Raw genomic sequence first — 12,168 nt, forward strand, 5'->3', positions numbered from 1 at the left:
TTAACTCCTCGATGTGTCCTTAAATTTTAGGTGATTTTTTCAATCCCGATGTACGTCTTGAACATAAACCTGTGATTAAACTGGCTTGTTTAAGGATTAAATTGAATACACAAAAATTGTTTTCTGAGGAATTTATAGTTTTACATGAAACATGAACTCTACAAAAATCACATTATATGTTGGCAATTGTTTAACATCTTGACACTCATCTCTTAACACTGTTCCTTTATTCTCTATATCAATATCAAGCTAAAAAGAGCCCAAAAACAACTCGAAAAACCGTTCGGTTGAGAATTGGAACCAACTAAGGTTCAAATTATCGGTCAAAATATTGTGCCTAGGTACACTCGGCAGGGCGAATGTAGCCCGAAATATGAACGATAGACAATTTTGCACCTAGCAGCGCGGTTTACCTCTAAGGACGCCACCGCCAACTGGTCTGAGGTGGCAAACGGACTTATCAAACAACCAATGGATTGCTCCGCTTTCTCAAGCTTCTTGTCAACTCACTGCTGATGGCCCTACGAGGTGCCATAAATTAACCCAAAATCCCGAACACAAACTGGTGTGTTGTGCACCGGTAGCCCGACATCAGGCACGCGGAGGATGCTGTTTATCAGCGTAAACATCGTCCGATAATGCGTTGGACGCGCCAGGCTGGCCAGCCGTCTGAACACGCTCCGTTTCCGCAGTCGGTGACAGTGAAGTGGTCCGGTGTGAACTCCGGCAGCTCAGGGCGTAACATCCAGGTGTCATCGTCTGCGAGAAACTGGCCACCATGAGTTGCGTTGGCGTGCTGAGGCAGTATATGGCCACCGTTTTGGGTAGGTTGCGAGCTACAAAGTACCGTGCGGTGAAGATAAATAGTAATCAAACGAAATGAGTTATCGAACAAAATAATCTACTGCTAGGAAAATACACACCGGAATAGCTTGGTTCATTCATCCGATGATGATGATTTTCATGTTAAGCGTGTTAAGGTGGAAATATACCATTCCATTAACTTAACATATGCAAAGCTCAATTTTAATGTGAAGAAAATTTGAAGAAAACCCAGTGAAAAACTATTTCTGTTAGAATCTGAAAGGTCAAATTGATATCAGAAGATACCGCCTTTACGATGGAGTTCAAATGTTTATTTAAAAGGAAACTACCGGATATCAGTAACTTTCAGCCTCTTTCCATCAACACTTAACTTTACCAAACCAGTTTGTTAGTTTCGCCATGATGGATGCTGCACAGTTGCAACTGCAGATGAAGCATGTGTCATGCCGGTGGTGCAAGTGTTTTGGATTGATTTGTATTTTAATATTTTATGCTTCGTATTCTCGTCAGCTTCCACACAACTGACGTTTGTATGATGTCTCCAATCCAAGCCGAAAGACGGAAACACTGCCAAAAGTGATTCGTTGTCAGGCACCCGAAATCGGAGCACCGACAGCAAGGCAGTAAATTAATTCAGATAACTGCAAAAGATGTCCCACATGCCGGTGTTTGCCAGGGGTTTATGTACTCGCCCACAACCGTTTACCGATGCCACTGTTCGTCTTCTTCCACCCCCTCAAACAGTGAACCTGCTCGGGGTCAGCTACGGCACTATCAGTGGTTGGTCTTCGTCCGCCCTGCCCGCACTCCAATCCACGCTGGACAGTCCTCTACAGCAGCATGGTGCCATCACGCCGGAAGAAGCATCCTGGATCGCCGGCACGCTCTGTCTGGGCGGAGTGTTGGGCACGCTCGTCGGAGGGCTGCTGGTGGAACGGTTGGGTCGCAAGTGGACGGCCTGGACTGCCGGACTTCCGCTCGTGGCCTGCTGGACCCTAATCATCGTTGCCGACCATCCCGGATACCTGATGGGAGCCCGATTCGTCGGAGGACTGGGAGGTGGTATCGTGTATGTCGCTAATCCACTCTACGTTTCGGAGATAGCTGCCCCAAAGTGTGTACAAAAAAAAACCTTGCACATTTAGTCATTGAGTATTCAATCTTATACCTCTTTTCGTGTATGCACTTTCAGACATCGTGGTGCACTGTCCTCCATGCTGGTGCTTTCTTGTTGTGTCGGGATGGAAGTTGCATACATAACTGCAGCCTTTCTTTCGTACCATACCATTCCGTGGGTTTGCATTGTGGTGCCGTTAATTTTCCTAATCGGTTTCGTCTTCGTCCCGGAATCTCCATTACACCTGGCCAGCATTCAAAACCATCAGGTAAACGCATAAAAATAAGGGATTTCTTGTTAAAGTGAGCAGTGGAAGTTTTCTGTAAAAAAAATGAAACATTATAGAGTACAATTTGTCAAACGCTTTAGAACGATCTTTTCAAAAAGGTTATTATTTTCTTTGAAAATTTCAGGTCGGCAACATGTGATTCAAAGTCCATGTGCTCTTAGCTTTTACTTTCAAAAATGTTTGTTTTTTTTCAAATATTTACAAGTACTATAGTTTAATTAGTTTCTTGACAAGATCACAGCCTGTTTCCCACTATGTGAGTCATTGGCAGCCAGCGTGTTAAGTAATCTCTTCTGAAGTCATATTGGTCGGATGAAACCTTATTCACGTGGCATGCGCTCCGCATGACTGCAAAACAGCTTTGCATTTTGGTTATTCTAAATCACTTTACAAAATAAGCCTTCTCCACCAAATCTGACTTCGGGTACAACTAATATCGATGATATTGTTCCAGGAAGCGGAGCGCTCGCTTCGATACTTCCGAGGAGTTCCGGCTGTCAAGGGCGCTGCCATCCCGGAGGAATTTGAACGTGAGCTGCACCAGCTGGAACGGATGCGCACCGAGTCGCAGTCAACGAAGCAATCCCTCGACCGTCAGCTGACATGGAGCGATTTCAGTTAAAATCCATAAAATCCCCTTTTTTCTCGTCCCGAAAGGGTCGCCGAAGCCGAAATGCTTACTCACCCATCACCGTTCTGTTTGCTCTCTTTCTCGTTTCATTGGATTTTTGGGTCATGGTGTGGATCGTCCTGGGACCTGCTCGGAATATGGTGGCTTCCGGTACGCAGACTCTCGACATGCCAAGCGGGCGTTCCTTATCAGCCTCACCCTGATGGCGCTCAATCAGTTTTGCGGTTGCTTCTACATGATGAACTATGCGGAATCGGTGTTTGCCGAGTCCAGCTCGAGCTCCCTGAGTCTTTCGGCGAACCGGTCGGTGATAGTGGTGGGGCTGATTCAACTGTGCGGATGCTATTCCTGCACGCTGCTCGTCGACCGCATGGGACGTAAGGTAGGACATGCGAAGCACGTGCTTCAAAAGGATGGACTTGTGTCTTCCCCGACATTATTCGTGGTACGAAAAGTATTTAAGCAACCTGATTTACCTTGACCACTCCGTATCTATTCACTGGGTTTCAAGCGAACAAATCTCGATACCGACATTTCCGTCCCGAAACAGTCACATGCCACCGGGATCCATCCCGACAAGCCTGCATCCGACGAACCGGTCACGCCGGTCTAATATTTTTCCACCTTGCTAACCGCAGATCCTGCTGGTCATCTCTGCCCTCGGGACGGCCCTCGGACACAGCGTCTTTGCCGCCTACTGCTTCGGCCAGTACGCCGGCTACGACCTGACGATGCTGAGCTGGCTGCCGTTGGTTTGCTTTTCGGTTGTAATTTTCATCGGCTCGTTAGGCCTCGGTACGCTACCGTTCGTCGTGCTGGCAGAAATCATGCCACTGAAGGTAGGACGGTTTTCCATTTGCCACTTTCCATCGGTGTCCATCGAGCCATACCGTTCGTTTCCGGGAAGCTGATCCTGTCTCTTGATGTTTGCGTTCATTTCACAGATCAAAGGATTTGCAACCACATTCTGCATGGTCATCAACTGGGCGGTTGCGTTCGTGGCGCTCAAGGTGAGGTTGTCCAGCAAAGTGTGCAAATATTCTCATTAAATGATGGGTGCTTTTACCGAAGGTAGTTTACGCCCGCTCGTGGTTTCCGCAAATTTATAATTTCAGATGAAATTGTTTGTGTAACACTCCAACGCTGCTCTGAACGAGTTTTTTACTTCAAGAGGAAGCAAACTGTTAAACTTTGTAGTAAAATGAAAAGAAAATTGTTTGACCAAAAATCATGACTTAAAACAAGTAAGCGGAAAGTCAGAAAAATTCTCAAGGGAAAAGCAAAACGCTAAGTAAATTTCAAAGTAAATGCTTCTTAGGAAACCAAAGTATTTTGAACCAAACGACAACAACCTCTACCACCTAATTAAAACTTGTTCTCTTGTTGATATGTATTTACAGTACTTTTCGCTAGTTGCGATCGTCATTGGCATGTACGGACTGTTGCTGTTTTTTGCCTTCTGCTCTACCGCTGGCGCAATCTTTGTCATGTTCGTAATGCCTGAAACGAAGGGTAAGGACTTCCAAGAAATACAGAAACTAATGGACAGGTAACACGTGTTGCCGAATCAGAATTCAACTGAAACGAAATCAAACGACAGTGGAATGGCAAATAAAATGGGATAAACAAAACAGTCTTCGAGTGGTAAAATTCACTAAACGATGTATTACACAGGAAAAATATACATACGCGGTAAATGTAATTTCTGGCAACAGCAGAAACAACACCAAATGAAGTTAGAACTCCAACTCACCAAGTGAAACTTGACTTGAGTGACCATTTGGATGACGATGCAGGAAGTCGCTTAGTCACGTTCAGTCGTTTTGTTAATTAACGCTTTATGAGGTAAGGCATTGTTTTGTGCTGTGCTCGTTTTTTATCTATACTTCTTAATTTCGGTTGTGCCCATCGGGGTCGAATTGTGAGAGAGTGCATTAAATACGTGACGATACTGACGACCTTCCTCAAAGGTGACTGCTTTCACGACCATCTACCTCGGAGTGTTTGAACACGTCAAAAGTTTGTTATACTTTGTTAATAACCATCGTCATGGAATATTGTGTAAGTATTTCTTGGTAAGTATTTCTTGGATAATACTCTTAGGGACGGAAGCGGCACGTACATCGGTTTTTCTTCTTTTAACCGTTACGTTTAACTGCAAGCTGATTTACTTTCATGAAGAGAAACATCATCGAATCGTTGAACGCATCATTAAAGGCCAATGCTTTTTCAACGAGAGGAATGTTTCAACGCAAATAACAGTGGTTGAGTAAAACACCATCCGCCTCCATTGCTCAGTAGATGTTCTAGCCTAGACACGTGTAAGAGACAATGTCCTTTGAGGTGATGATAAAACCATTAAAAAGAAAAGAAGAAACCATTTACAGAAGCTTTATTACGAGATAAAAACGACCGCTACCTTCGTCAGAGATATCCAAAACGTAGACGAACAAAGTGCAACATTACTACACGCGTACCCTTTTTGCAAGCAGTATGTTCATAACTGGTAATTCCCAAGTGTCTAACATATCGTACTTGAGCAAAGAGCTCATCAAATGAGGCCAAATGAACGTAGGAAAAAACCAAACGGATCATTTTGAGACGTTGTCGGAAGATCCGAGGTTTCAGCAAAACAGTAGAAAAAACAACCACCTTCTTCCCAACGGATGACGCAGCTGACGATGGGCTGCGAGCACACATCTCCCCATGGTGAGAACCCAAACAAAACAGCGAGTATACAACACATACCACCACAGAGTAGTTGATAATAAATGCGCAGACTCCAACCGCCGTGTCACTCGAGGGACCGATGAACGGAAAGTGTGTCACAACGTTCGACAATAATTTGCCCGAATATGGCCTCATTTAAGGTAAATATTGTTTTAAAGCACTTCATTATAATTGTAGAATGCACAATGTTTTTCTGTTGAAAGAAATTAAAGATAATTCTTAAACTATCTTCATCCAATTTAGTAAAACCAACGTCGAAAGGGGTAGAGTACACCCTGTTTTTGCGCACAGAAATCAACACAGAGTTCACTCACGGGAACTGTCAAAAAGTGAAAGCAAGTAGTGATCCCGACGACGACAACAAAAACAGTTCGTGTGCATCCGATTGGGGGGCAATAGAAGCTGAAAATGTAGTGCAAAGAAGCGTGAAGGATTCGTGTTAACCAACATTTTTCACTCCCAACTACCCACTCGGTGTTCTTCGCCAAAAACAAAACAGTATGGCGGCTGTGGCAGCGCCTCAGGTTGATGGCTACAGCCGATCTGACGACACTTAATTGTCGAACCGTTCCCGTGCGAGAAAGTATAATTAGTAACGAGTGCATTCGACGGTTTGGCAGAGGAAAGAAAGGGTGAAGAGAAGCTGCAAGATGTGAGTTAGTCTGGCGTCTCGCAGGTATGTGTGGTCGTGGTCAAAGATGGTTGATGATCCACCCTTGTGGCCTAGATTAAGCTTCACTTCCAGGCACCGAAATGGAACGTTTTATTTAGGTTGAAAATTATTTTATTTATTAAAAGTAAGGAAGATCAACAATATTATAGTGAATAAAATGTTCTTAGACAAATTTTAAAATACACTATGAAATATCAATGTCAACGTCACTTGTTATGCTTCTTTTCATTATTGGTCTAACGCTAATGGAATATACATGCACCGTCCCCTGCACAGCAAATGCATATGAGGTTGCACTCCTTCCACTTCCCACCAACCGAACCAACAGATACGAACTTCATCGAAGCAGCATTAGCCGCTGCGGGCCGAGGCCTCCGAAGCGTGCCAATTTTATTGATGATTATTAGTCGGTTAGTTAGACGACCGATTGGCAATTGGTGGCTGCAGTCGCCGTGTTGTGTTAAAGTGTTGCAACCATCTAACCAATCGTCAGCTGCGTCCCCTTGCATTTGCCCTTTCGGTGCATGGTTTCTATCCCAAGCAGAAGTTTGCACTGTTGCGAAGGAATATTTTGGAAGCCACTTCCACCATTTCCTCCAAACGCAGCCCCGTCTGCATCGATGCACTCCACACACTACTGCCGGCATGTACATTGCATTGGCGTGTCACGAATCGAAACCTTTTCGGCCAGCGAACGGCGGCATCGATCATCGCCGGGTCGGTCCACCCCGGAGGGTGACGTTTGACGCCGATTTCCGATCGTTTTTCTAACGATATTCTAATTGCCGGTGATTGGATTGATAGCCACAAATTGTGCCTCCAGACGGGTGAAGCGTTCGCCAAGAAACATAGAAGCAAACGGACCGTTTTCAAACGGAGTGTGAATTCGTGGCGTTAAGAAGCCCTTTCGGTTGGCTGGACCTTCGTAGGTAAAAGGCTGCCTCGAGCCACGTAGCAATGGAGCTGTTTTGATTGGCAGCTGCGAGGAAAGCCCCTTGTTTACCAACTCTGCAAGAATTTTTGTACAGCGACGAACTTTATTTACGTTACAATGTACATCAACAAGCGTCCGATGCCCACATTCCACCTCTTTGAACTTCTAATCAGGCGGTTAATTAAAACTGGCAGGAAATCAATTTTTCGCTCCACGCCGTCACTAGAATGTGGACAAATTAAAAGCCGAAGCTAGGACTTGCATGCAAAATAAATACTGTTTGCAGCCAGCGCTAGATTAAACTCGACCCCCCAACGATCACACCATGGCCAATCAAAAATAATGAATACACTTATTTTCTATACTTTCCAATTATAACGTAACATGATACCTTTCTTAATGAGCAGAACATTTATCAACAGTCCCAAAACCGAAACAATCTTCCAGGCCACATACAATGGTTGGTCGGAAATCGTGCTACCTTTTGGTCAGCAACTTCCTGCGAACAAGAGTGGTTTCATTTGAATCGAACACATTTCACCAACCATCTTTCCACTGATACGTGTTGTGATACTGATGAATTCGATTTTTAATCAACTCATCGGCATTGGCTCAATTGATCTTTTTTTCAAAGCAAAAGTTTTGCTCTAAAAAATAAATGATAACACCGGCTGTTAGGTAGACATTCTTTCACCAAATGCGCGGCATAATTTATGATTCCACGGTCATAACGAGCGTCGTATTTCCCGCAACAAACAAAGTTTCCGGCGGTATGCGATTAATCGGTCCTTCTGGTCTATTTTTCGTCCGATCTATCAGCTCATTAATGCCACCAATTAAAAAGACTAACTGAATGTGCGGCTTTGTACAGTATTGAATATGTTTCAGTCGTGAATGTAAAACTCACGACTGCACAAGAGTGAGCAAAAAAGTAAAAATTTACAACAGGAAGCAGATTGCATAAAATAACGCAATAAACGAAACATTTCACAACTCATTCCGAAAAGTTTTGCAATTTTGTTTGCCTCGTGCACACAATCAGCATACCGTTCCAGACGTTCTTTTATGTTTCAAACAATAAAAATAGAAAGGTGGAAAAATTCCTCATGATGGCTCTATGTTAGCCTTAGACTCATAACCGGTCATCTACAACGATTAAGCAAAAACCTGACCTATGACTCGACATGATCAATTGCTTGGTAACTGACGGATGGATCAGAAACTCAAAGGGAGGTGTTGGATTAGAAAAAAATGCTTAAGTTTCCAGTAGTCTCCGAACCGATTACACGGTTACAATCGCGTTACAACAAAACTATAACACCGTTCCGCCATCCGCTGGCAAACGACTTGAAAAAACTGAACCCATCTATCGCCCGATAATATTTGACGGGGTTTACCAGCTAAGTATATAAAAAATCATTGTGCGACAAGCCATTAAGTTTAAAAAAAACATTTTGAAATGGTGGATTTTGTGGAATGTGTATAAAAACCAAAGCTAATTAATTAGAAAATTCTTCATGCGTATTGTTTTTGCCTGGGCTTGAACGTCACATTTTACTGTAGGTACTTTTTGTGCCATTTTCAGAGGAATGTTTCTCATCATCTTAGTATGGTTGTTACATAAAACCGAATGAAATGTTTTGAACACAAACTGAATGTTTATAACCTATGGTTTATACGCAAAAAAAGGGAATAAAACACATTTTATTTCTTTTCAGTCTTATAATGAATCAAGGCACTTTACTGTTTTTATTGCACACACGTTTTTTTAAACATAAATTGATTTCGATTTGGAGAAAAAAGTCTGCCTGACATTGTTTAGAAGGTTCAAAATTATTCAATTATTTTACTTCTAACCAAAACAATATATTAGGGTTGTGGATCGTTCTTTATTGTTCATTCCTAATTTAGATTCAGATCATATTCATTATTATTCTTCCATTTATGTTCAGTTTTATAGTATTAATATGGTAAATTATATCTCTAACATTTTGGAATAAAATTTAAAGGTGGTGTATAGGGAGAATCAATTGTAAAAAGTACAAACGATTCCTTAAGACGAAACGTAGCTGTCTTGCTTAATTAATTTAGCTCGCCCGATAGAAATCGAATTGAAAATGAAAGTGCAATAGAATTGTGATGCTGCTGCGATGATATAACCTATTTTCACTTGTTGCACGCCATGTGCCGCAGTATCGTCTGTTATCATTTGTTTTCTGACGCTCTTCTTCTTCTTCTTATTTTTCTTATTTCTCCTTCTTCTTGCTTTTCTTCATCTTGCGGCACCAGATTCCACCCATCCCGCGCTTGAACAGCTGGCACCTTGCCGATGAATGCTGGACCTACCGTGGTGTCCCTCGCCACCTCGCCATCTTCGCCGTCGTCATGGGGGTGTGTTCATGCGACACCGCGAGACAACCCCCGCGGGCACGATACGCGCTGGGTTCCCGGCCAATTGCGCGTTCGTAGAAGTGGCGCCCCGCGATATGCGTCCATTGCGTGCACGCGGTGTTGTGGTTTTTCCCGCTCTTTTGCTCTCCCACACACTCACTCTCTCCCCCGACCGACGGGTCGGACGCAACGGAAACGGAAGGAACGGGTCGGATGGGGGCAAATAGATATATTCGCGCGAGAGCAAACCCGTCGCGAGCGCGAGTGTGAGCACGGACGCCGTGTGAGTACGCTGGAGTACGCTGGCATCGGGCCCAGGTCGCGCGCCATTCCGAGACCAGTCCACGAGCGATAGAGATCCGGTGCGGACAGATTCCGCGTCAGTTCCATCGGACGGCGCCGCGTGTCAAAACGGTCGTTGTGATATAGGTGTGTACAAACGGGAGCGCAAGTAAACAGTCAAACAATCTGTCGAACTGATATCAGAACCTCGCCGGAAAAATCCCAAATCGGCCCAGTAAACAATGTGTTCACCCAATCGGCCACCGTAAGTGGTAAGAAGTGTAAGCGCACACGCACAAACAACCGTTCAACCTCCGGCGTTCACGTCCAAAATAGTGGTGTTTATTTCGGTACGATCGATCGATATTTTTACTTTTTTTTTTTGTTTTGTTAATTCGTGTGTACGTTTTTGTGTGTGCAACGCGAGATTACGCGCAGTTTACCCGCCGAGTGTCCAAGAACGGTTGAGCCGCGATGTTTCATCTGAGTGACGGCGATTTGATACGGCGAGGCTAACGGGGCAGTGGGCGGCGCAGAAAAGCAACGAAAAAAACACGGCCACCACCACCACCCCACTACCAGCAAGTAAACCTCCCCGGCCCGGCCCCGGTCGGAAGATGCTAGCGACGGAAGGAAGCAAAACAACCCAAGCACACCACGCCGACGCTAGCCGCAACATCCGCCGTCGCATCATCCCTCGCCGAGCGGACGACTTCAAACGCAGCAGGATTATCAGCAAGCCGGTCGGCGGACGGGGAGGACGGGAGGGTGGAGGGCTGCGGTGCCGGGTCTGAGCCACACCGGCGGCTCCACCGGACGCGGACGGGCGGGCTACAATTGTCCGTGCACGGTCCGGTCCGATCGCAGTCGGCCTTCGTCTTCCGAGGGATCAACAAGGAGTCGTCCTCCGGCACTGGAGTACCGGCCTCAGAAAGAGAGAGAGAGAGGGAGAGTGATAGAGAGACAGAGAGAGAGCGATAACTAGAGGGAAAGAGTGCGCTAGAGAACCTTCAGACGGCCGGTTTTAGCTTGTAGCCTTCCGTCGATCGAGCGTCACGCGATCACTGCGCGATCGGTTGGCCGTGGTGGATGTTGTTGCGCGATACACCGCGGTTTTGGTACACGCGCCTGTGTTTCAGTTTCGCTTTCCGGCGCCCCAACACCCCTGTGTGTGTGTGTTTGGGTGGGTGTTTGTAAGGGGCCGCATTTCCAGGCCGAGAGTGAAGCTGCGAGTGAGCGAGTGTTGTTTACTTTCCCGCGTCATCCCTTAAAACCCGGCTGCCCATCCCCACCCTCCCACGGGGTTGGCCAGCTTCCCCCCGCCCACCGGCACGTGCACGCACAACGTCCCCGGGGCGTCGCGACATTCGGCGTTGGTCAGTCGTAGCGCGGATTCCGACCCGAGCGGTCGAAACGTACCCCGTGAGCCGCGTAACGTACGTAACGTAGGGTGAACTGTTACCAGTTACGCACAACTCTTTTGGAGGTTGCACCGGAAGTGCATCCTCGTCGAATTGAACACAGGGAATTGAGAGGGGAATTGTTGCGTCGGAAAATTCGGACAGTGCCGGACAAAATCCCTCGCTACCTCAGCAAGAACTTCCAACGAAACAGATAAGGCACGTGAAGTGAAACCCAAAAGAGCACGCACCGGAAGCAGACAACCGTCACCCTCCGCATGGGTGTGTGTGCGAGCGCGAGTTAATGCACCGACCCGAAAAAGTGCATTCGTGTACCGTTGGCCGGCCGAGAGACGTGCATCGCATCGCAAGCACCGACGTCCCAGCGGTTGCATAATACCGACTACCTCGCTAACGGACCGGCTTCCAAACACCGGAAGCACAAACTTGACTGAAACCTCACTGGAGGAAACGGCAACATAATCAAATACCTCGCCTTGGCTGCCAGAAGCCCAACTCCAGAACACACACCCCTCCCTGTACTGACCCCCTGATTCGTGCCATCCTTTCGCCACGCTCAACATCGCCTGGTCGTCGGCTGGCGGAAAACGCAACCAACAACTATTATAAATTGCACCACGCGGTCTGAGGCGGGTCCACCGGTGCAGCCAAAAATAGCATTTTGGGAAAACCGCAAACCAAACCGAGTTTAAAGTGTGCCTTGGGCCCTGTTTGTGTGTGTGTACATGTGTAAGTGTGCCTGTATAGTTGTGCCATTTGGAGTAGTGAAAGTGATTTTGTTTTCAAGTGTCGAACACGGGTAGTGGCGCAAGAAAAACGCACGAAAGTAAAGCCGGCGGGCGAAATAAAGTAATAAAAGAGTTACCAACCGGGAA

The 12,168-nt window shown here is 45.9% G+C and overlaps 1 protein-coding gene across 1 annotated transcript; it reads left to right on the top strand.

The window, feature by feature from the left end:
- Positions 1-778: 778 nt before the first annotated feature.
- Positions 779-4,461, top strand: LOC131263830 (facilitated trehalose transporter Tret1-like). Its single transcript, XM_058266091.1, has 8 exons — positions 779-824; positions 1,570-1,939; positions 2,018-2,210; positions 2,686-2,848; positions 3,021-3,244; positions 3,501-3,701; positions 3,807-3,872; positions 4,263-4,461. The coding sequence occupies exons 1-8, from the start codon at positions 779-781 to the stop codon at positions 4,413-4,415; spliced, it is 1,416 nt and encodes a 471-aa protein (XP_058122074.1). The 3' UTR covers positions 4,416-4,461.
- Positions 4,462-12,168: the final 7,707 nt, after the last annotated feature.

Source organism: Anopheles coustani, chromosome 2, assembly GCF_943734705.1.
Source record: "Anopheles coustani chromosome 2, idAnoCousDA_361_x.2, whole genome shotgun sequence".
NCBI lineage: Eukaryota > Metazoa > Arthropoda > Insecta > Diptera > Culicidae > Anopheles > Anopheles coustani.

Coding starts and splice junctions, on each gene's coding strand:
- LOC131263830 (XM_058266091.1), top strand. CDS start 779: ATGAGTTGCGTTGGCGTGCTGAGGCAGTATATGGCCACCGTTTTGG. Junction 3,245..3,500: donor TCGACCGCATGGGACGTAAG/GTAGGACATGCG, acceptor TGCTAACCGCAG/ATCCTGCTGGTCATCTCTGC. Junction 3,873..4,262: donor TTGCGTTCGTGGCGCTCAAG/GTGAGGTTGTCC, acceptor ATGTATTTACAG/TACTTTTCGCTAGTTGCGAT.